This window comes from Myxocyprinus asiaticus, chromosome 36, assembly GCF_019703515.2.
Source record: "Myxocyprinus asiaticus isolate MX2 ecotype Aquarium Trade chromosome 36, UBuf_Myxa_2, whole genome shotgun sequence".
Taxonomy (NCBI): Eukaryota; Metazoa; Chordata; class Actinopteri; order Cypriniformes; family Catostomidae; genus Myxocyprinus; species Myxocyprinus asiaticus.
The window spans coordinates 31,377,761-31,403,245 of NC_059379.1; the positions used below are offsets into that span (position 1 = coordinate 31,377,761).

General features: G+C 39.4%; 1 protein-coding gene across 3 annotated transcripts in view; it reads right to left on the reverse strand.

Annotated features, from left to right (window-relative positions):
- LOC127427374 (transient receptor potential cation channel subfamily M member 4-like) overlaps nt 1-24,237 on the reverse strand; it is a 51,717-nt gene extending 27,480 nt beyond the window's left edge. For 2 of the 3 annotated variants that reach the window (XM_051674951.1, XM_051674953.1), the window contains exons 1-15: nt 23,265-24,237; nt 16,164-16,225; nt 15,392-15,569; nt 12,106-12,286; nt 11,457-11,626; nt 11,194-11,362; nt 9,432-9,496; nt 9,116-9,349; nt 8,808-8,910; nt 8,499-8,620; nt 7,434-7,670; nt 6,099-6,200; nt 5,302-5,430; nt 5,062-5,191; nt 4,828-4,973 (exon numbers count right to left, since the gene is read on the reverse strand). In XM_051674951.1, coding sequence (XP_051530911.1) covers nt 4,828-4,973; nt 5,062-5,191; nt 5,302-5,430; nt 6,099-6,200; nt 7,434-7,670; nt 8,499-8,620; nt 8,808-8,910; nt 9,116-9,349; nt 9,432-9,496; nt 11,194-11,362; nt 11,457-11,626; nt 12,106-12,286; nt 15,392-15,569; nt 16,164-16,225; nt 23,265-23,321 — 2,085 coding nt within the window. In that variant the 5' untranslated portion in view covers nt 23,322-24,237. The remainder of the gene's footprint in view (nt 1-4,827; nt 4,974-5,061; nt 5,192-5,301; nt 5,431-6,098; nt 6,201-7,433; nt 7,671-8,498; nt 8,621-8,807; nt 8,911-9,115; nt 9,350-9,431; nt 9,497-11,193; nt 11,363-11,456; nt 11,627-12,105; nt 12,287-15,391; nt 15,570-16,163; nt 16,226-23,264) is intronic. The other variant, XM_051674952.1, reaches the window with a different exon arrangement.
- Between the last annotated feature and the right edge of the window lie 1,248 nt (nt 24,238-25,485).

Genomic DNA, 25,485 nt, shown 5'->3' on the forward strand with positions numbered 1-25,485 from the left:
CCACTTAGCGAACAGACACCACTGCAAGGCATACAGACGCCTCATAGAGGGGGCCCTAGCCTGAGTGATCATGTCTACCACCGTGGGTGGTAGGCCACTTAGGTCTTCCGTGTCCCATCCAAGGGCCAGACATGAACATTCCAGAGGTCTGGTCATGGGTGCCAGATGCTGCCCCGTCCCTGAGAGAGGAGAACCCTCCTTAGGTGAATTCGCCAGGGAGGGGCTGTCACAAGGAGTGTGAGGTCCGAAACCGAAGTCTGGGTGGGCCAGTAGGGTGCCACTACGATGACCTGCTCCTTGTCTTCGCTGACCTTGCACAGGGTCTGTGCAAGTAGGTTCACTGGGGGGAACGCATACTAGCGCGGCCCCCGGGGCCAGCTGTGTGCCAGCGCATCTGTGCCGAGGGAAGCCTCGGTCAGGGCGTACCAGAGCGGGCAGCGGGAGGATTCCTGGGAGTCTCCACTTTCCCCTGCCATGCTGTCAAGGTTGCCCAGGATGTGAGTCGCTGCTGACTCCAGAGGAGGAGACGGCGGGCGAGTTGCGACATGCGATGCGAGTGCAAGCCACCTTGGCGGCTACTGTACACTACCATCACTGTGTTGTCCGTCCGGACCAACACGTGCTTGCTCTGGATCAACGGCCGAAGCCTCCGCAGGGTGAGAAACACTGCCAACAATTCAAGGCAGTTGACATGCCAACGCAGTCACGGCCCTGTCCAGGAGCCTGCGGCTGCGTGCCCATTGCACACGGCACCCCAGCCATGCTCGGAGGCATCTGTTGTAACCACGACGAGCCTGGGGTACTTGCACTAAAGGGACTCCTGCCCGCAAGAATGCAAAGCCCGTCCAAGGGCTGAACAGGTAGCAGTAGATCGGCGTGATGACCACGCGATGTGTGCCGCAGCACCATGCCCATCTCACGACTCGAGTCTGATGCCAGTGCTGATGTGGTCTCATATGCATCGACCCAAGCAGTGTGACCACCATCGAGGATGCCATATGCCCCAGGAGCCTCTGAAAATGCTTCAGTGGGACCGCCGTGCTCCGCCTGAACAAATTCAGGCAATTCAGTACAGACTGCATGTGCTCGCTCGAGAGGCGCACCATCATAGAGACTGGGTCTAACTCCAACCCGAGAAAAGAGATGCTCTGTACCGGGGAGAGCTGCTCTTTCCCCAGTTGACCTGAAGCCCCCAGCTGGCTGAGGTGCCTGAGCACCAGGTCCCTATGAACACACAACAAGTCTCGAGAGTGAGCTAGAGCCAGCCAGTCATTGAGACAGTTGAGGATGCGGACGCCCACTTCCCTTAGCGGAGGGCAAGGGCTGCCTCTGTGACTTCCGTGAAGATGTGAGGCGACAGGGACCGACCGAAGGGGAGGACCTTGTACTGGACATTGAAGTACGTGTCCTTCAGGTCTACCACCGCGAACCAATCCTGATGCCAGACGCATGCTAAAATGCGTTTCCATGTCAGCATCTTGAACGGGAGTCTGTGCAAGACAAAGTTCAGAACTCGCAGGTCCGGGATTGGCCGCAACCCACCGCCACTGGCCCGGGCTGCGGCGGAGCCGGTGTCGTCTTGATCCGTGCCGGGGCAGGATATGCTGAATAGCCTCCGTCTGCTACTTAACCGCCGAGAACTGCTGGACAAAGCCCTCGACGGGGGTGTCAAGGAACCGTACCTTATCAGCCTCCCTCATCTTGAACAAGTTGAGCCATAGGTGGCACTCCTGGATCACCAGGGTGGACATTGTCTGCCTGAGAGTCCACACCGTGACCTTCGTCGCCCAGAGGGCAAGATCGATCGCTGAGCGCAGCTCCTGCATCAATCCCGGGTCAGAACTACCCTCGTGCAGTTCTCTTAACACCTTGGCTTGATGCACCTGCAGGAGAGCCATGGCGTGCAAGGTGGAGGCGGCCTGTCCAGCGGCACCGTAGGCTTCAGTTGCCAGAGACGACGTAAACCTACAGGCGCTGGATGGGAGTCTCGGGCGGTTCCGCCAAGTGGCGGCGTTTTGCGGGCACAGGTGCACCGCAACCGCCTTATCCACCTGGGGAATCACCAAGTACCCCCTGGCAGCCCCACCGTCAAGGGTAGTGAGAGTGGAGGAGCTCAGAGACCTGGTCCGGGCAGTGAAAGGTTCCTGCCACGACCTCGTGAGCTCCTCATGCACCTCCGGGAAGAAAGGGAACAGAGCGATCCAATCATCCAGGAGCCAATCGTCAAGCTGCGAGAGTTCAGGGGGAAGTGGAGGGTTCCACTCCAGCCCGACGCTCGCAGCCGCCCGGGCAAGCATGGCCGCCAGCTCCACATCGGCCTACGACTGGGCGACCACACCCGAAGGTGGGATCCCAGTCGAGTCCTCGGCATCAGACTGGACCAGCCTGCTCTCCGATGCTGCGATCAAGAGCTCATCCACATCGCGAGCGCCGAATGAGATCGCGAACTCGCCCTGAGACGAGTCGGAAGTTTCATCCCAGAACTCGACCGGGGTGAACGAGCGTACTGGGGAATGGGAGGTCCGTGGGGGGTTACCCGTCGGAGTGGCTCCCATTGGGGTCCCCAAATCACCCCCAGTGCTAACCAATGCGGCCTCAAACCCGTAGGTAGAAGGACTGAGGCGGGGAGCCGCTGGGGTGACTTTCCCTCTAACGAAGGAAAGCCGTGACCACAACGTTGCCATGGTCATGCTCTCGCAGTGAGAACATGACCTGTCCACAAATGCTGTCCCCGCGTGGACAGCGCCCAAGCACGTAAGACAGCGATCGTGGCCATCAGAAGCGGAGAGGTAACAACCGCAACCAGGAAATAAACACAGACGGAGAGGCATCTTTAAAAAGACGCTTTCTGTCAGTGCCACTCTTTTAGTAGGGAGAATATACTCTTTTATTGCAAGAATATATACTCTTTTAGACTGTTGAAGCACCCAGGGTCGTTCTCCTCACTCCACCGGTGCACGAAGGGGAGAAGCCGCTGTAATACGGCGTAAACTCCAACAGTTTTTTAGAGGTGAATGGAACGGCTGAGGATTCAGCTCGCTGAACACAACCGCTCGGCTCCGAAGAAAAAATCTGAGTGGTTGCGAGCTAGCTTCTTTTATACCCGTATGTCCGGGGGAGTGGCATGCAAATTCCACTCGCCAATTCCCATTGTTTTTTTCTCAAAGATCAGAGGTGTTTGGGGCTCCCAAGGGCGACCCCTAGTGTCACTACATTGACACAACGTCGAGTGAGTGACAGATAGGGAACTATGAATGATTGTTTGTATGCTGATAGGGATGTGCAAAACTACTTATTTTCAAAATATTAAAGGGATAGTTCACCCAATAATGAAAATTCTCTTATTATTTACTCACCCTCATGCCATCCCAGATGTGTATGAATATTTCAGCTCTTTTGGTCCTTACAATGCAAGTGAATGGTGATCAAAACTTTGAAGTTCTAAAAAGCATATCAAGGCAGCATAAAAGCAATCCATAAGATTCCAGTGATTAAATTCATGTCTTCAGAAGCGATATGATAGGTGTGAGTGAGATCTGAAACAGATCAATATTTAAGTCCTTTTTTTACCATAATTCTCCACTTTTACTTTCACTTTCAAAAAGTGAAAGAATTTGAAAGTGAAAGTAAAAGTGGAGAATTATGTTCACCATTCACTTACATTGTATGGACCTACAGAGCTGAAATATTCTTCTAAAAATCATTTTTTGTGTTCTGCAGAAGAAAGTAAGTCATCCATCTGGGATGGCATGAGGGTGAGTAAATGATGAGAGAATTTTCATTTTTGGGTGAACTATTCCTTTAATGACTAATCGATCTTAAGGAAGCCCTTTATAATTACATTTTCTAAGGGGCATTCACATAGGATGTGTTCTTGTGTTCTAAAAACAGCAGGATGAATCGCAGCAGAATGCAACAGCATGTCGGTGTAGTATTAACCCTTACCCAGAATCGCAACATTTATTATTAAAGTAATTGAATAATACCAATTTTTTTATTGGAAATAGGTAAAATAAAAATTACACATAACGGTTGCTGTGACTTTGTACCAGATTTTCAGTAACCATTTTGGCAGGAAAAAAAATTGCACATTGAATGTCACACAAAATTCTACCCAAAACAAAATATGCATACTGGTAATTTTATATATTTATTTATTCGTTCATTTATTTATTTTTTGTTATAATCAGTGGCTTCCCAAAAACACTTTTAAGGAGGGAAAAAGATAAATATATCTATGTGATATCAGATCCCAGTTTTAATACCACTGGACTAGTCAGTTGTTGGGGGGGGGGGGGGCACATGGACATGTACATATAGTATATACAGATGTCTTTGGCTGCTGCACTGGTGTAAGGTCTCATTGTTGTTCCACTATCTCGCAAATTCATTATTATCGGCTGTTATAAAGTAATCTGTTTCAAAAAGTACAAAAAAAGGCATAATATAAATATAATGTCTTGTATTTTTCATTATGTGAAGACTCACTGGCTAACTCAAAGAAAGAATGCTCAGAAAGCGCATCCCTTTGCCCTTCCTTCAGGTCATTGTAATTATCTTAACAAGCGCGTACAATCGTTTTCGTTGTGGCTGGCTGAACCGTGTATTTGCAAATCGCTGTTGGCTTGACTGGATGCGCCATAACCGTCGCATTTTTAACACGACATTTTAAATCTCATAATTAAAAATAAGGCCCCTTTGTGTATAGTTGTCACTGAATTTCAAATTTTGTGTAAAGTCAAGTCACGCATGATCATTATTGATCACGATCATTGCTGTCACTTCCGAGTACTTGAGTCCTTGTGCCCATCCCTAATGCAGACTGACCTGCACTCCATCATGGCTGAAGAAAAGACGAGCATCAGCCCCCATGGCCATTTTAAGACAAGTTGCATCACCCCATATCTCAGACTTCCGGATCAAAAGCTTGAAGGATCGGCATGCTTTGGTTTGGTAGCACATACTGAACACATCTGTAAATAATGATGGTGGGAAGAAAGAGGGTTTATCACAGGTTTTAGTAGGTGTGTAAAACAAAACAGGTGCTGGTGTGCTTCTTACCATTGGCCATATACTCAAACTTCAGGGCCAAATCTTTCAAGGAAAGCTTGGTCTCTGTCTCAATCTCCAGTTTAGACAGCTCCCTCAGCAGTTTACAACCTCCCAGTGCAGTCAGAACAGACTCACCACACTGAGAGATTGAGAAGGTACAGGTGAGTATGGCAATGTCGTTATGTTTCAATCTCAGAACTGACAGGCTAAATACAGTATCATAAGCTTAAGTCATAATCAAAAGGGTACCATTTCCCAGAAGAAGACAGCCATCTCACTGCGGTTTTGTAGCACTGCCCAGATGAAAAGACATAACCAAGGGTGCTTACAGGGCCTCTCACGATATGAGCAATTCCCCTGAAGGACCTTACATGCTTTCTAAAGGGTAGTATTTCAAGAGAAGATGGTACTTTAGGCTTCAATGACATTACATTTGCAGATGGTGAACTGATATTGTGAAAACAAATGGAAGCATGCAACCAAGAGTATGTGGACACCCTCGTCTATTTTATGGGTTTGGCTATTTCTGATACATCCATTACAAGCAAGTGCATAAAATTTAGCATACTGCCATGCAATCTCCTTAGACCAACATTTTTAGTAGAATGGGTCTGTTCTAGAATGTCTACGTGCTTGTGCGCAAAGCAAGGTCTATTAAGAAATGGGTTACAGTGTCTGATGTGAAAGAACATCACTGGCCTGCACAATGCCTAGCCCTAAATTCCACTGAACTTGAATTAACGCCAACTGTGAGCCAGGCCCCGTCACCCAACATTTCTGTTGGGCCTGACCTCACTGATGCTCTTGTGTCTGAAATGAATTAGAGCAAATCCCTGCAGCCATGTTCCAACATTTCATAGAAAGCTGAACTAGAAGAGTGGAAGCTATTAGGGAGGAGGAACTCCCGATTAATGCACATTCTTTTATATTAAATGCTCAACAAGCACTTATGGGTGTGGTGTTTGAGTGTCCACATACATTTGTCTATAAGGTGCAAAAATTATAATTTTTTTAAACCAGATAGGTCTAAAAGTGATGTCTGGTACCTTAAAAGATTTTCTTTTGGAGGAGTTTGTGCCCAGCTCGAATACAGAGGTGTAGAAGGGCAGACATACATCCCCTAACAGAATCTCCAAAAGTTGAGACACCTGAGGAGAGAAATAAAAGACATGTATAGCAGTCAGGGTTCCCACACTTTTTGACCAATTAATTTTCATGATTTTTCCAATCCAGTGGTTTTTTCTTACTGGATAAGAAATTTTACAAATAATTTAGATTCTGATTGATCTGCTAATGAATGATTTAGACCAATTTGTAAACCAGTTTGACTGATTTATTAAAAAGAACAGACTTAAAAGAGAAATGTTTTAGAGTGCTGTTAACCCCAAAAAAGTATACTGACTATTTCCATGACATTTCCAGGCCTGAAGAAATAATTGATAAATGATATAGGCTAACACTGAAATGGAAAAAATTTGATAAACAAACTGTGAATTATCGATTGGCAGTTCTGTTGGTAAATTTTTGGAATTAATACAAGGGACGCTTCTGTTAATAAAACTGATCATCTCAAAATGGCCAAATAATTGATGATTTATCAACCTTGCTGTTATTTGTATTTGTTATTTTTTTCCTGCAGGGCTCAGTTGTATTGGAGTGTGTGAGCACAACAGTAATTGCCTACTTTTTCAGTGGGCTTAGCTCCTGTATTGCCCATTCATTTTCTCCATAGGGATATCAAAAATATTTTTTTACAATAAAAATATCTACACCATAAACCAAACAACTAGCTCAGAAATGTATTTGAAATTATTTGAAAATCTGAGAAAACACAAAGGTACATGACTGTGTATTTCAATCATTTTATAAGTGAATTACCGGTAACTACTCTTCCCATGTAGCACTGCAAATGAATCAAATCATAAATGAGAATACAACAATATAAAAACTACTGACTTAAAGCAATTGATAGAATTATAAAATCCAATAAATGTAAAGATTATTATAAAATATTCAAATATATACAAATATAAAAGTTGTTTCTGAGTGCAGGAAGACAATGTAATTCGCTGCTACTGAGCTCGTATGGCGCTATTCTTATTTCCATGATAACAGCAACTTCTCTGATTGGTGGATCTCTCTTCAGGATTATGGGCAGTGTAATTCTTCAACAGGAATTCAGCAGCTAAACATGATTTTTGTTTTTGCAAATGAAATTCAAATCACACTGACTTCTGACTACTTTTGCTTTAAGACAAGACTAGGGAAGGAAGCTGAGCAGAATAATTCATTTTCTCTTTTTCACAAGGTTTGGGAGAGCAAATTAAATGTTGGTCATAAGAAAAACAAATACTTTGTAAAATCTCATCTTTAATCCTCACCTCAAAGAGACTGACATCGGTTTGTTGATCAGTGCTGGACTCATTCAAGCGGACACCTAGTAAATTCTTAAGCAGTGAGTGGGCCAGACAGTTTTCAGAGATGGATTTGTAAAGTTTTTCCAGTCGGCCGTAAGTCAGGTAGTCCAAAATGTTCAGACCGTTATTAATGAAGAGACGAATAAACTGGGGTTTATTGTTCTCCAGTGCATCAGTAAGGGTATCTTCCAGGTCCTCATACTGCAAGTGCCAGGTTAAAGTACCAGATTATCACCACAGTTCTATTCATGTTACACCTTACTGTAATAATTTTCATTAATTATAGTTATTAAAGACTAAGCCTGTTTACATGAACACCAATATGCTGACTACTCCAAAAAAACTCGAAATTTTATTTTTACATGACATTTGAAATAATCGTGTTATTCTCCGCTATTGACGTCATACAGTGAAGGCATGCGCAATTGGATAGGCTGGTAAGAACGCCAGTTATGGTGTTTACATGCAATGTGAAATCGGTATAATGGGCAACAATCTACCTGTGTTGACCGGTTTATTCTTACGCCGATTATGACATTACACCGATAAAGGAATGCTGTTTAATGCATTCACATGAATATATTCGTTGTCAGCTTATTAAGCATTATTGTGTAAGAATGTGCATGTAAACGTGCTCACTGAAAAACTTTATACTATGACTAAAGGAGTCTTACCATAAAATGTTATTATTACATTCATTCAACTTATAATATTATAGTTTACTGTATGTATGTATATATATATATATATATATATATATATATATATATATATATATATATATATATAGTATATGATTTTCATGACCATTTACTACCCATTAAAAATTCTCCTTTTGTGTTCGGCATAATAAAGAAAGTCATATGGGTTTGGAACGGCATGAGGGTGAGTTATATATTAGAGAATTTTCCTTTTTGGGTGAACTATTCCACACTATATATAAATATTTGTTAATGATATTAATGAAAGACATTATAAAGTTATTATCCTAGTGTCAAAGTAAATTTAAAAAATGTCACAATGCTCTACCTTCCATTGGATGTTTCCATTAAAGAGTTCGCTCTTGGCAATGTCCACTCTGTTCCAAGTTACAGCCAGCCTCAACTCATCAGCGTAAGGATTAGTACTCACCGCAACACGGTGTTTACTCGCTAACACACAGCAGAAATGACATACATCAAAAGAGAATGTATAAATACCAAAATCCACTGGAGGATTTTCAAATTATTTGGGGATAGCAGTTATTAGCAATAACTAATGTATTGTGACATCAAATCACAGCACACTGTGCATGTGCATCTCAATCATTAACTGCATACCGTGGATGAGTGAGTTTACCTTGAACAAGAGTTTTAAGCAACACAGTGTCGAAATCATCCGCCCCCTCTTGCTCTGCGTGATAAATGAAGATGAGGTCTTTGTTCTGGTAGATGCTTAAAACCTATAAGGTTTAAAGAACAATGATTTGTTTTAAAGATCAAAGAAGAAATAAATTAAGTGCATTAAGTGATAAGTTCTTGTCAACATTGTTGATTAAAAAAAAAACTCTGTGATAAGTTTTGCAACTGTTTTACCCCCTTTTGGTCTTTGATGCCGTAGTTGATTGATATGATCAAGTGAAAGAGAATCCTCACTGTGACATTTACCTTTTCAACAAGTTTGTCTGTCTCATTCACTGCAGGAAAATGTTTCTTTACTCTTTCTGCTAGTCGCTCTTTGAGCTCAATTTTAGCAGTCCCTTCTTCTTTCTCGGCACCTCCAGCCGGAGGCATCGAAGCAGACTGCACGTTCTCCACAATGTCGGTCACAAAATTGGCAAGCCCCCCCGAACCAGCCAAGACCAACCAGGGCATAGAAGTCTTAAGAGAGACATCTAATGCCTGAGATGAAGAAACATGGAAAGCAAAAGATTAACATGTAGGAGAGGGAAACGTGTGTTTTGTAAAACTATATCCTGCTCACCTCTAGCATGGCAGCTTCTCCAGATATCAGCATACAAAGAACAGGAATGTCAATGGTTGCACTGCCTGCACATAAAAATACAAGTTAACGGTAATCAATCCGCATATCATTCAGTCCTCATAGCATTTTTTTTAAACAATTACACAACAGGATTGTGTGCCGTTCAGAAATTGATTGAAATGCCTTTAAAATTCCAGTTCAGTGTCTGATTTTGAATTGAGGTAGCAAACAGAATGCAGAATTGCAATTCGATTGTGAATTTAAGAATGTAGAACTAAAATGGAATGAAATTCAAAGAAAGTGTTATCATTTTATTTTTCAGAAGGGATTATCCATAAACACGTTATCATACACACAACATACAGGATATGTCCATAAACATTAGGTGAGATTAATAATTGCCCCTTTGAATGCATTATAAATTTAATCAACAATTTACAATTCAATATACTTTATAGGCACACAACAAAGTTGGTAGTAATGAATAATAGAGGTTGACAAATATAGAGATTTTACTGATTATTAATTAGAGCCGATTTGCTTTTTGGAACCGTCGGTTATCGACAAGAATCAACACAGATAGTTGCCTTTTTTCTTATTATTTTTTTATTAGTAACCCACATGACAATGTTTATTTTATAGTGTTTCTATTGTAATACATTGCAGATGATTGTAAGAGTGCATGTTTTGTTTCCCATGTGTGTTTGTATGAGCAGAAAGCAAAGACATTTCAAAATAAGAGTCCCTAGTGTATTTTGAGCTTGCTAATATTCATCAATAATTTTTTTTCCTTCTGGTTATTATTGGGATTTTGGTTGCACAACAAACTGCACCTGGACTTTTATTCATTTTGGACTCTTGTAGCCTCTTTGTCTGTGCCCGCCACAGTAAGGAAAGACTAAGATTTTTTTTTTTTTTACATTTAATAAATCAATTTTAAAACTATCGGCTGATTAACTTGTTATCTGCCTTTTCCAACACATTAGTTATTGGTATCTGCAAAATCCACTATCGGCTGACCTCAAATCACTTATATTAAAAAAGTAATCATATTAAAAGTCTATGAAAATCAACCTATAGAAATGTGCATTTAATTCACAAATTTGTGGTGCAATATGGCAAAATTTAATTCTGTTTTAATATAAATTTTGGCAGTATTGAATTTAGTTTAGAGAAATCTAATCAGTTAAAAACGTATTCTATATATCAGGAAATAAATAGAAATAATCAGTCAAAATTAATGGTGCAATTGTTCATATTTTGTCGCAAAACTTTCATTGGACTAATGAAATTCCAATGCAACTGATTTTTGCCTAGTTGTGTTACACACAAATTATTTCACACAACTGAAGTTACAGTACTTTGAAGGATACCTTAATATTATTAGTGTTATTGTTTGATTATTAAAGATTAAAAAGGATGTCTTCAAGATTAAACATATTCTCTGAATCTTTGACCTCTTACTAACTAAATCACTGTCCGACTTTATCAAATTGTCTCATAGTTGTGTTGCATTTCTCAATATCTGTCATCTTCTGACAGATGACCTTCATTTTTGTCATTTATACAACAAACTCCTTCTTTTCTTGCAATAGCTCCAAATGACCATTAGGTGGCCAAATAATCAAAACATTCTCAGACCATATAACTGTAATAATTTGGCTACAGAATGGCAATTAGAACGAAACTGGGGCTGAGCATGGTTTTCAGTAATGCTACATTTTAAAACTGTTCTTACAACTCACTCTAACCCTCACTGTACCTGGCCGTTGACGTGAAATGTAGTCCTCCAGACGCACTCTAAAGTTGACCTCACCACCTCTACGGCCCATGGTCCCATCATCCACCAGGAGGAAGGCCTTGTAGTTATTATCCAGATAACAAGTGTCACGAGATGTGTTTGAGACATAATATTTTGCTGGGAAACTTCCCTAACAGAATCAGTGAAAAAGCGCAAATCCTAGTTTAATGGCATTGAATGGCTATGAATTCCACATGACAGTAGCCAACATATTGCAGTGTTACCTCAGGTTTGATGAGCTGTTGGCGATTCTGTACGAGACCCCATGGAGCGATGCCTATAAGGACTACTTTATTGAGGGAGACAAAAGATGTTGCAGTGACGTGATCCCTCACAGCCTCTCCTACACACCTGCCAATGCCTTCCTTCAGTCCTCCAGTTATGATCCATGCTCCTGTGTACAGTATACATACATCACATGGGTGGATGAATGGATGGATGGATACATTAAAATCCTAAATCCTAAATAATTAATGTGTCTGGGAAATTGGGCCTTTAATGGTTTGTAATTAGAATAGAAATTAATGAATGGTTCATATAACTGCTTGGATTCTGTCAGTTGACATTACCAGGGGCACAATAGCAAAAGTTACTGTGATAACACACTTCTCATTTCAGTCTATTCAGTGCATTCAGGTGACATATATATATACACATGAAATCTGCAAATTTTCACAAACAAAAGAGCAAAACAAACAGCATATTGTTAAACTAGCTTATTCGGGAGACTGGCTCTAAAAAAAAAAAACTAATAATAAATCTAAAACTTCTACCCAGATATGACCACTTTTATACCTATGACCGCACAGGAGACAGCAGAAATAAACAATGAAAAAATGAATAATATAATGTGTGGTGAGAAAGAGAGGGCACCTGTACTCTGTGCAGCTTTAACCAGTCCCTTCCTTAGCATGTCTCGCACCCAGCCTCTGATCTTTGTCTTCCCCTCACCACCAACCACTGATACCACCAGATTGGGCTGTTTTAGTTTCCAGTGTACTTTCATGATTTCAAAGACCCTGGAAGGATGTGTGCTACTGGAGAGACGCAAAAACTGCGGAAAAAGTTTAAGACAGACTCAAAATCAAAACAGGAATGGTAGCTATCTCAAAGAAGAGTGGGTCTCATTTACTAACCATGCATACGTTTCTGTGTATACTTATGTGTGAACATTTTTACGCAGAATTCATGATTCATTAAAAAGTTCAATTTAAGTTACATTTATTCTAAATTAGAGTCAAATTTAGAACCAACCGAAGCCACATATACTGTAAGCAAAGAAATAGTCTCCGAGGCCCTAAAAACATGAAGGGCTCTATTTTCGTGACCGCGCTAAGTGCAGTGCTACATCTTATCTAATTTTTATGAGAGTGCTAATTCTAAGCACAATTTTCGAGCCAGCGCAAAGCGTAAGTGGACGGGTGGGAGTATTTGCACTATCTGTGGGTGTATGCGCACAAACTGTGGGTGTATTGTATGAAATGTTATTGCGCAAATGCAATTTGCTATTTTCCTGAGAAATAGGACACTGCGATAAAACGTTTTAAAAGCAGATCTGTTTTCAGCGCAAAGTCTAAACTATAGGTAAAGGTGGTTATATAGGATTTTTATATTTATGCATTTAGCAGATGCTTTTATCCAAAGCGACTTACAGTGCACTTATTACAGGGACAATCCCCCTGGAGCAACCTGGAGTTAAGTGCCTTGCTCAAGGACACAATGGTGGTGGCTGTGGGGATCAAAATGGCAACCTTCTGACTACCAGTTATGTGCTTTAGCCTACTATGCCACAACCACTCTACTTATATAGGATTTTTTATATAGGACTTCATTATTTTGATTATATTTTCATATTGTTTGAAGTGTAATTTGAATTTAGAAATATTTTTGTCTTTGTGTGTGTGTGTGTGTGTGTGTGTGTGTGTGTGTGTGTGTGTTTCAAAAAATGAATTTAATTTTTAAAGCAAAATCGAAGGGAAGTGCCAGCAAAAATCCACAGCCTGACCTGAAAGGCTGATACAATCACTGTTAATACTAACCATGATTTGTGTGTCACTTGATCAATATGATTAATAATACTTACATTCTCTCTCATTTAACGGAGCCTACATCCAAATCCTGACAAGAACCACATTTTTCATGGGTATATAAGGCGTGTGTAACTGTCATAGAAATATGCCTAAAGAACACAACTTGCATGGCGTTCAGCACAGATTTTTTTTAGCCGTTTCCTGATCTGCATAATTTCTTTAGTAAATAAACCAGCACAGACAGCGCTTGCAAATGGATTGTATGGCAGGAATTGATCGGCAGGAACTGATCTCGGGGGTCAGTTCTAAACAGTGGCAGTTCTAGCTTGTATGGCGCCCTGGGCGAAACCCGTGTCAACACGCCCCCAAAGTTGTTGGAGCAGGGTTTCCGTTAGCCGGTATTCAGTACCGCTGCTCCCTATACGCATATAACGCAGTCTGCGTATGGCACCAACTCTCTAGGGGGGCACCAGAAACTCCACCGGCTGCCTTTACTTGCACGGTTCAAGGACCCAGTAGCAGTCGCGGAACACAGAAGATCGCCTCACGCTCACACATTCAGTTCGCGCTCGCACCGCGCCTCGCAACATTCGTACCGCGCCACGCAGTGCAAGGCAGGTGTATAAATGGCAGCTGTCTTGCCACTGCAATCATGTTACAAAGTTCAGAGCTCTATCTGTGCTTCGTGGGCACGTTCTACTGCTGTGCTACATTGATCAAATGCTTGGTGCAGGTATCAGCATAATGTCTCCCACCAACTGACTCGCTTCTCATGAACTACGGGTTATTAAAAGGGTCATATTATGCATTAATGCCGTTAAAAATTTAGTGGCGTTAAACGAATTTTGCGTTAACATCGACAGCACTAGGTATGTTTTCCGAATGTTCAAACTGCCCCACTCCCAGTAGCCGAAGCTGGAACTACTGTCTCGCGATACAAACCAAATTTTTTCATTTACTTCTTCATCAACATTAGAACAAGGGTAAGAAGTAATTTATATGCATTCGCACTGGCTGAAAATCTGGCTGAAAATTTAACTTTTTCTTTGCACATAAGGACACAACTCATATGCAGTTATTTGTGAATGAGACACAGTATCTGTAAATTACAACAACAGACTAGAATCTCAATTTGTGACATTGTGACAAGTTTTAAGCTATGTAACGCCTTTCAATGAGGTCTCAGACTCAGACAGTTTGTTCCTAAAGCCTGAGACCTAAGTGAAAATCTGGAATTCAAAATCTAATTTAACAAGTTGACAAGATTGAGCAAGGAGGAAGCTGGGACCGGCTTGACAACACGTAGACAATTATTTTACACTTAAACATAGCATAAAACAACTCCACATGCTGCTTCCCTGCAGACACGTCGAACACACAAACACATCTTCATGCATCTCTCTCTCTCTCTGTCTGCCGCTGTCTCCTCTCCTTAAATACTCCCACCATCCCTCACTGGAACGCGAGACCGGTGTGGCACACAGGTGGAACTCATTCACCACTTAACCTTCTAGCCTCACTCTGCCCAGACGCTGCTCGACCCCACCCTGCTCGCCACACATGTAAATGACAAATTTTTTATATTCTGCACTATTTCAAGGTCACTAATCAAATATGATACATTTGTAACATTCACCATGACATTTGGTACTCTTGTGTTCAAAAGGTGCTTCTATTAAAGCACACACAATGCTACAGTATTTGGAATGTCAGGTTTTGCACAAACTTGTGGAGTCCATGCCAACAAGTGCATGTTGTCAATAATGCAAATTCTGTTGATTATTCAGTTAAATTGTTATGATCACAATATAATTTGTAATGAAAAAAACATTATTAATGTAGAATAATGAAAAATAGAAGCATTGTCAATGGTGGTCTCATGCTTTTGGGCCCAACTGTACCTGTATAAATAGGTACCTTTATTAGATTTCATGCATACAACATATTATATAACAGCAAAAAAGCTGACCATAATTTAGCTCCATAGTCCATGTGGTCCAGTTCACTATGACATAAAAGATCAACATTCCAGGAAGGTTTATATAAACAGCCCTTGATTCATAAAGGCTCATTATAGCAAAAATTACATCCATTTGTACAGATCTTTATCCAATTTAATTGGAACTCACATAGCTGTGTCTCTTGCTGGCTCCGGCAAACACCAGCTCTCCAAAGGCGTCCGTTGGCTGCTCGGAGGAGTGCTGTGCGCTGTCCCAGTGACTAACAATGGCCGTGCTGAAGCAATCGCCCAGTGCCACTGAGTGGTGGGTGTCCCGTGCATCCCCACACTGACACAGACGTCCATTGCTACAATGTATAGAAGGTGACATTCAGCTGAGATGTTCTGATGTGTATAATGTTGGACACAGGGCAGTCTCAGAAGTTAACATCACTATAGCCACTTTTCCCTGCACCAAAGGAACCATCACAGTTATAATATTCTCACCTCAGTTCGGAAGATTCCATCAAAAGCTCAGCAATCTTCAAATATTATTGTGTGCATTTAATCGCAATATGTTTTATTACAGTACACTTAGTCTTACATCATAAATATATTAGTATTGTTACTAATATAGATATTTTTGGGCACTTAACCCCATGCCTACCCCTCAACCTAACCACTTCTCAACAATATAAAACACGTAACTGGCAGATAAAGTAGTCACAATAATTTTTTTTGCAAAATGTGACAAAAATTCTCAAAAACTAGTGAATGCGGCTCCACAGTTACGTCTAAAATATGGACCAAGGGTGACATTTTGGTGGTGCAGCCAAAAAGTCGCTATAGTGACGTTTCTTTATGAGAATGTGTTTGGCTGGACAGACCCTCTTCACACTGATGTGTACAGTGGTTGCCCCATAGCAGGAATGAATGCAACTTAAAAATGAAGACAACCTCACCTGAAAGAGTCCTCCACAAATGTTGTGCACACTCTCTTTTTAAAGAAATCTGAAATCCAGCTCTAAATAGAAAAACATAATTTCAATGCACTGGAAAACATGTACTTTGAAAATAAAAAAATAAAAATAACATTTAATGACAATATTGATACTTAAGCAAGTGTTTGTGGGATTTTTTTGTTTGTTTGTTTGTTTAAGGATAGCTTTATAAAATACATTAGTAACTCAATGATCCAATAAATTCAATGATCACATCAAACAGATACCTGTATCAGTTTCAGCTCAAAACAAAGGCTCACTTTTTCCAAGTCCCTATTTACTTTCTCAATGCAGATTCTTGGTCTTATTATTCCAAATAAAACAAATGGTTTCCCTCAGAATATTTTATAAAAATAAAATAACTTGCTTTGCCTCTGAAACAGTGTTCCTTTTTGGCTGACATCACCAAGCCCTCTTACTTTTTAACCCCTCCCCTCCAATCACCTGGCTACATTCTGTTATGTAACACACACTTTTACTGATGCACTCAATTCCCAGTAAATGAAATGAAGTACTGCCCCACATTTTCTCATTACATATCCTGTTTTACTTGGAAATGCTTAAGATGCATTATGGTAAATTCGGTTGCGAGTAGCCTTTCATTTGGACGCTTAAGCTTGTAATACTCAAATCTTATACAATGTAATTGCAAAAGAAATTTCAGAATGAGCATCTAAATATACAGTAATCTCATCATCACAAAGCTTAGGTGAATAAACAGCTCACCTAATCCAAACTCCACCTTTCATTTTATAATAATAGGTCCTGAGTCACTTGAAGCCACTCTATCAGAAAAACAAGTCAAACCTGTTTACCCTTCACCTCATCACTTATTTAGATTGTATAAAACTTGTAAGCTTTGTGTTCACTTCCACCTAAACAGTGGCTGTAAATTGTAAAAGAACAAAAAGGGTTGTACTGCAATTTTAACCCTAGATTTAAATAATGATAATTTAGATTATACATGTGTGTGTATATACACACACACACACACACACACATACATATATATATATATATATATATATATATATATATATATATATATATATATATATATATATATATATATATATATATAAGTTCATTTATTTCAGTAATTCAACTCAAATTGTGAAACTCGTGTATTAAATAAATTCAATGCACACAGACTGAAGTAGTTTAAGTCTTTGGTTCTTTTAATTGTGATGATTTTGGCTCACATTTAACAAAATCCCACTAATTCACTATCTCAAAAAATTAGAATATGGTGACATGCCAATCAGCTAATCAACTCAAAACACCTGCAAAGGTTTCCTGAGCCTTCAAAATGGTCTCTCAGTTTGGTTCACTAGGCTACACAATCATGGGGAAGACTGCTGATCTGACAGTTGTCCAGAAGACAATCATTGACACCCTTCACAAGGAGGGTAAGCCACAAACATTCATTGCCAAAGAAGCTGGCTGTTCACAGAGTGCTGTATCCAAGCATGTTAACAGAAAGTTGAGTGGAAGGAAAAAGTGTGGAAGAAAAAGATGCACAACCAACCGAGAGAACCGCAGCCTTATGAGGATTGTCAAGCAAAATCGATTCAAGAATTTGGGTGAACTTCACAAGGAATGGACTGAGGCTGGGGTCAAGGCATCAAGAACCACCACACACAGACGTGTCAAGGAATTTGGCTACAGTTGTCGTATTCTTCTTGTTAAGCCACTCCTGAACCACAGACAACGTCAGAGGCATCTTACCTGGGCTAAGGAGTAGAAGAACTGGACTGTTGCCCAGTGGTCCAAAGTCCTCTTTTCAGATGAGAGCAAGTTTTGTATTTCATTTGGAAACCAAGGTCCTAGAGTCTGGAGGAAGGGTGGAGAAGCTCATAGCCCAAGTTACTTGAAGTCCAGTGTTAAGTTTCCACAGTCTGTGACGATTTGGGGTGCAATGTCATCTGCTGGTGTTGGTCCATTGTGTTTTTTGAAAACCAAAGTCACTGCACTCGTTTACCAAGAAATTTTGGAGCACTTCATGCTTCCTTCTGCTGAAAGATGCTGATTTCATTTTCCAGCAGGATTTGGCACCTGCCCACACTGCCAAAAGCACCAAAAGTTGGTTAAATGACCATGGTGTTGGTGTGCTTGACTGGCCAGCAAACTCACCAGACCTGAACCCCATAGAGAATCTATGGGGTATTGTCAAGAGGAAAATGAGAAACAAGAGACCAAAAAATGCAGATGAGCTGAAGGCCACTGTCAAAGAAACCTGGGCTTCCATACCACCTCAGCAGTGCCACAAACTGATCACCTCCATGCCACGCCAAATTGAGGCAGTAATTAAAGCAAAAGGAGCCCCTACCAAGTATTGAGTACATATACAGTAAATGAACATACTTTCCAGAAGGCCAACAATTCACTAAAAATGTTTTTTTTATTGGTCTTATGATGTATTCTAATTTTTTGAGATAGTGAATTGGTGGGTTTTTGTTAAATGTGAGCCAAAATCATCACAATTAAAAGAACCAAAGACTTAAACTACTTCAGTCTGTGTGCACTGAATTTATTTAATACACGAGTTTCACAATTTGAGTTGAATTACTGAAATAAATGAACTTTTCCACGACATTCTAATTTATTGAGATGCACCTGTATATATATATATATATATATATATATATATATATATATATATATATATATATATATACACCGATCAGCCACAACATTAAAACCACCAGCCTGGTATTGTGTAGGTCCCCCTCGTGCTGCCAAAACAGCGCCAACCTGCATCTCAGAATAGCATTTCCGTCTGCAGAACTGCAGCTCACTGGATGTTTTTTGTTTTTGGCACCATTCTGAGTAAATTCTAGAGACTGTTGTGTGTGAAAATCTCAGGAGATCAGCAGTTACAGAAATACTCAAACCAGCCCATCTGGCACCAACAATAAATTATAAATAAATTATATTTCCTACATAACAGGTGCAAAGTCCGGATGCTAATAACTCTGTGCTGATGAGCCTAAAGATCAAGGATTTCTTTATAGCTAAATCCTAAACTAAACGTATGATTTAACTACATCCTCCACATCCATCTCTTGCATTAATGAAGCTTCTGGCTCGGCGTCCGTTCTATCGTTGTGATAATGACCCTCTGTTTAGCCTAATATTGAGATTTTTTTCCCTCTAATATACTACTTTATTCTCACAATGCAACAACTTTATTCTAATAATTTTACTTTCATTACCAGAAATCACTTTATGCACTGGTACCCAACAGAAACCTCCTGCCACTCCTGTTCTTTGTATACGATACAACAACGTGAATATCTCATTCATCAAATCCTCTCTGGATGACTTCCGGGTTGATAATGTTGTTAAAACGGATGCTGAATCAGAACGTATCACTACTCTCTCAGGTCTTATTTCCTCTACCCACGTTAAACCTTCTATAATGGCAGCCATTTCTACAGAATATATTGATAACTCAGACGTTAATCTTTTTGACATTGCTATACCAAGATCTGGAATATACACTCCCACTCCTGTAATTCCTATAGTTGGGTCTTTTGATCCATCTGTATATACTTATGTACTTGCATAAAATTTTCCCTGAAAATGCTTCTTTACATTATATTGAAATTAACCCATTTCCTCCCATTCCCTTATCTTCTCTAATATCTCCAAATCAATTTCTACATCAAGTCCAAAACGGTACATCTCATACAGGTGACACTCACACTCGATCTCTGCAATCTGATACCTTTCTGTCAAGGAGCTTATGCTCCATCCAAATCCCCTTTCTTTTTTATTTACATATTCCCAATAGTTATTTAATACATCAGTAGCAATATGATTTCCAGCATAACTCTTCATAGATGTCCAATATACCAGGGACAATTTCACTCTGCGCAGATTCAACGGTATTTCATTCTTTCAACCAGTAGAGCATTAATCGGTGTTGTTTTAACTGCTGCTAAACATATCCTAAGAGCTCTATACTGTATTCTATCTAATCGTCTTAATAATGTTATTGATGCAGCCCAATACTGTATATCATACATCCATAATCAAACACAGATCTAATCATAGCTTGATATATCATCAACAATGCTGTTCTTTCAGCTCCCCACTCTTTCCCAGCTATTGCCTTCATCGCATTTAAGATCTTTCTACATTTGTTGTCTATTTCATCTATATGTTTCTTCTAGGTATATCGGCTATCAAACCAAACACCTAGATACTTAAATATTTTCACCCGTTTTAATGCTTTACCATATAATAATAATTCACAATGATCTGGGATTTCTTTTTTATGAGTATAAAACATGCAACATGATTTACTATTTGACATTTTAAATATCCAGTCTATAGTCCATTGTTCCACCTTTTTGATGGCTGCCTGCATGCAAGAGATTACCTGCAAAATGTTTCGACCTCTCTTCCAAATGGCACCATCATCCGCATATAATGCACATCCTATACCAGGACATAAGTTTGCAGAATATATCATTAACCATAACATTAAAAAGCAATGGACTAATAACACTCCCTTGTGGTATACCATTTGCTGCATTAAATACAGACAACTGACTTGAACCCACTTGAACCACAAATGTTCTATCAAATAAAATCTGTAACAACAAGCAATTGTATATTCTGCATTCTATTCCTATTCTTGCGGCTTTAATTAATAAACCTTCTCTCCATATCGTATCATATGCCTTCTCAATACCAAAATATACCACAGCCATGATTTCTTTCATACCAGTAGTTTTTTCTGTATCACTTCTAATCTTAATTAAAGCATCCATTGTCAATCTTCCACTTCTGAACCCACACTGATATTTACTCTATTTACCCTTCCTTTCTAGATCAGGAGATAACCTTTGTACTATCATTCTTTCCATTAATTTACATTTGAAGTTAATGCTATTGGTCGATAGCTTCCAGGTTTAGCTGGATCTTTCCTTGGTTTTACAATCGGAATTACTACTGCCTGTTTCCATGCCTTTGGGATTATTCCTTCTTTCCAGATCTTATTATATAATTTAAGTATCAATGCTAATACTTTATTTGACAAATGTTCAAACATTATGTAACTTAGTCTATCCTGTCCGGGAGCAGTATTGGCACAGTTTCGTAATGAAACTCTTAGTTCTGTAATTGTAAATTCCATACCTAAACAACAACTACTATCATTTTTCTTCTTCATAATATATAGATTATTTCCTAAAATAATTCTTCTACTTAGTTCTATAATATGAAAACTTTCTAACACCTTTCCTAATATGTTTGCTTTATCTACTGTATACCTGTTACTACAACTATATCATTTTATACTAAAACTGGTATTTGAAATATATTTTAACCTTTTCCACTCATACTCTGTACCATAATCCAAATTTTGTCCATAGGTGTACCTTTTCCTATTGTTGAGCAAAAATTCCTCCACCCTGTTTTTTTAGCATTCTTTATCATTCTTCTTGCATTTGCCCTAGCTTCCTTGTATACCAACAAATGTTTTTCCTAAGTTGTTTGAATGTCATGTTTCTTTCCTTAATTGCTCTATTACACTCCTCTGTTCACCACTGTATATTACTCATTTTCTGACCTGCTTTCCTTTGAGGTATATACTCTAATACTGCTACTTCTAATATCACAGAAGAAAGAGATCTGCAAAATGTTTCCACAGACACTTCGTTCACTTTATTTATATTTAGTTCACAATAATTATTAAAGGAGTCCCAGTCTGCTTTTTCATACATCCATTATCTTTGCAAATAACACTCTGTTCTACAGTACAACTGTTAATATTAATTTGCAAATTATTGGGAAGTAATCACTCCCAGTGGTAGTATCACTGATCACGTACCATTCGCACGACTCTGCCATCTCATTTGAGATCATTGTTAAATCTATACTTGATGTTGAATTCCCTGTTACATTAAATCTAGTGCCTTCCCCTGTTTAAACATAGCCTACTAGTGATCTACCTTCCATAAATTGTTCCACTATTTCCCCATTGCAATCTATCTTTGTTCTACCCCATAACCAGTTATGTGCATTAAAGTCTCCACACCATAACTTCCTGTTTCCCACCAACCTTTTCTTTAACATCTGTAAAGCGTTGGGTTTCATGATTCCAGATTGTTTTTAAAAAAGCACAAGTTCAATGTCATTTGATTTTAAACCATTTAAAAATCAAGGCACCACAAAGAGGCTATTGAAACACAGAAGTTTAACTCCACGCACATGACATGGAAATGTGAACCAGCACGGGCAGAGCACATATACAGGCAGTGACAGTTTGCTAACTTTTGTTTGACTTCAATGTGAGATTTTATCATTTTAATACCTTTGTATTGTGCTATTTAGACTTATAGCTCACTGTTCTGCTATTCTGAGTTGTGTTTGCAATAAGCATTCTTTATTCCCGCGTAGCCTACTGACTCCTGACTAAACCCGAATAACCGAACAAGTTGACTGGTGCATGCATAAAAATCTACTTGGTGTGTGGATTGTGAGCAAATGAAGATTAGAAATGAGGCTTATAGTTTATATATTTAGAAATAAGGCTTGCATAATAAAACATCAGTGCCTCTGATACAGAAAAGCTGTACCCCTGTGAGAAAAAATAGAAAGCTCCCACTGGAGGCGTTCATAACCATGAACTTTAGCCCAAACAGCAGGTCAACATGCCAACTGTCAAATAATGCAAGTTGGGCTCACTGATCGGAATTAATTAATTTACATTTGAAGCCAGAATTGCAGCCTGCCTTGTTGCTTTTGTACCCTGATGTAATAAACAATAAGTCTTACTCTTTTTTTTATCACAAAAAAACATTCAGGGCTATTAACAAAAGATCCGGGGCTTCAGCCCTATCAGCCAGGGTCTAGCTACGCCGCTGCGTTCATGCGTAAACCCCTTGGTATGTTGTTTTTAGAAACTCCCTGCAGACCTGCTCATAGCCAATATTTACGATGCTGTGCTACGCAGGCTAGTACGTCTACAGTGCATTCATCACCAGCAGCATGCTCATAGAAGCGCTCCTTCTGTTACACAGCAGCTATTCAACTTTCTGACAGACCTACCAGATCTGTTTTTGACCTTGCACCCCCTCCGCCTTTTTCGATGTCCTTCTCATTCATCTTCGTGTGGTTTTGTACTTTATAAAATAACAAGCGTTTGTCGTAAGTTTCCCTTCAAAGCACTTTGCAGCTGCGCGTAACGTCCATGTCGTTCTTGAATGAGGAAGTCCGTTATCGCAAGAGACCTCTCTGTCAGTTTACCTGTGAATTCAGGTGTAACAACGGCTGGCAGGGTGTGGTTAGCGAAGGTAGGGCTGGAAGAGACTTGATCTCGGTCTCATTGTTTTTGTGTGTGAAAAAGACTAAGCTGTGAGAAGAGTTGCTTGCCTATTCATATAGACGTTAAGCGTCTCTATGACCATTTGTGCCAAATGCTTCAAATGAATTTCAGGTTATTTATATAAATTCTCATTCTGAACAATTGTGGCTGTTCCTTAGATATGGGGAGTAGACTCTTAAAGTGTGGATTCCTCGACTCTTAAAGGCATAGTTCACCCAAAAATGAAAATTCTCTCATCATTTACTCACCCTCATGCCATCCCAGATGTGTATGACTTTCTTTCTTCACCAGAACACAAATGAAAATTTTTAGAAGAATATCTCAGCTCTGTAGGTCCATACAATGCAAGTGAATGGTGGCCAGAACTTTCAGAAGCTCCAGAAAGCACATAAAGTCGGCATAAAAGCAATCCATATTACTCCAGTGGTTAAATCCATGTCTTTAGAAGCAACAAATATTTAAGTCCTTTTGTACTAAAAATCTCCACTTTCACTTCCAAATTATTATTTTTTTTTTTTTTTTTTTTTGTTTCGTATTCTTCGTGCATATTGCCATCTACTGGTCAGTGCTGGTCAAATGTGGAGATTTATAGTGAAAAAGGACTTAAATATTGATCTGTTTCTCACCCACACCTATCATATCGCTTCTGAAGACATTCATTAGCCTCTGGAGTAGTATAGATTAATTTTAAGCTGCCTTTATGTGCTTTTTGGAGCTCCAAAGTTCTGGCCACCATTCACTTGCGTTGTGAAGACCTACAGAGCTGAGATATTCTTCTAAAAATCTTTGTTTGTGTTGAGTAAAAGAAAGTCACATCTTTGGCCTGAGGGTGATAAATGATGAGAGAATTTTAATTTTTGAGTGAACTGTTTCTTGAAAGAGGTGATTCTTTGACTGTGTCGGAGCTGACTCTAGAAAAGGAATGGATTCTTTTGGTATGACAACTCCAACTATTTTTAAACATGATGTTGTGATTGGGTCAAATCAGTGAAATAGGGTTTTAACTTAAGAACCAATCAACTTGTGAATGAGGTTCTTATTGGTCATTTTAAGGTAAGGTTGTAAAACATTTTTTAAATTGATCTGTCAGTTGTACAAAAGTATGCGGTAGTTTATGTCATTGTGTTATGCTTTTTAAAATCTCTTTAAGAGAAAAATAATTATATTTAATATTTGATAACGACTGCAATGGCCCCGTCCTGATTAAAAATAAATGAAGACGAGGAGTCAATTCCGTCGAGAGTCAGGAAGAATTTGGAATCTGAATCACACATTGATTTTGTTGCCTATAAAAATCAAATCAACATTACATACAAAAGTAGCAGTAAATAATGCACAAAAGCACAACACAATAAACACTCTGCTAGAAAATATTTTAAATAATTGGCACTATATTAGATTATACAGCTCTTTTTTAAGTTAAGAGTGCTTTCTTCGCATTCAGTGTTTTTAGAGCTGATTTTAGCTTTTTCTTATGAAAAACCACTAATACTGTATTAGCTACACATACAACAACAATCGCTCTTGTGACAGTGAATACAAATATCTACAGGTCACTTCAGTGCCTGCTGATGCAGTAAACCCATAACTAGATAGGCCTGAATTGAATATTTTGAACTATATTGAATGTTACATTTAATTTTTTTTATTTTTTTTTTTTTTACTGTTTGCTCGAAGCCTTAATTAATTTAAGCCAAGGTAATTTATGACCCTGAACTGACTTATGCAGACGAGCAAGATAAAGCTGTCATAGGATATAATTTTACATTGGACTCCACAAATTGTGACCCATAAAGTCTTATAAAGTCTGTATGTTATTGATTTTAGTACTTTTGTCATCTTTATGTACAATCTTTACATACGATTCAACAGCAGCCTAAAGAAAGCCTATCAAAGACATGCAAAATGTTATATAGTTAATTTGTTAATACAATATGCAATAGT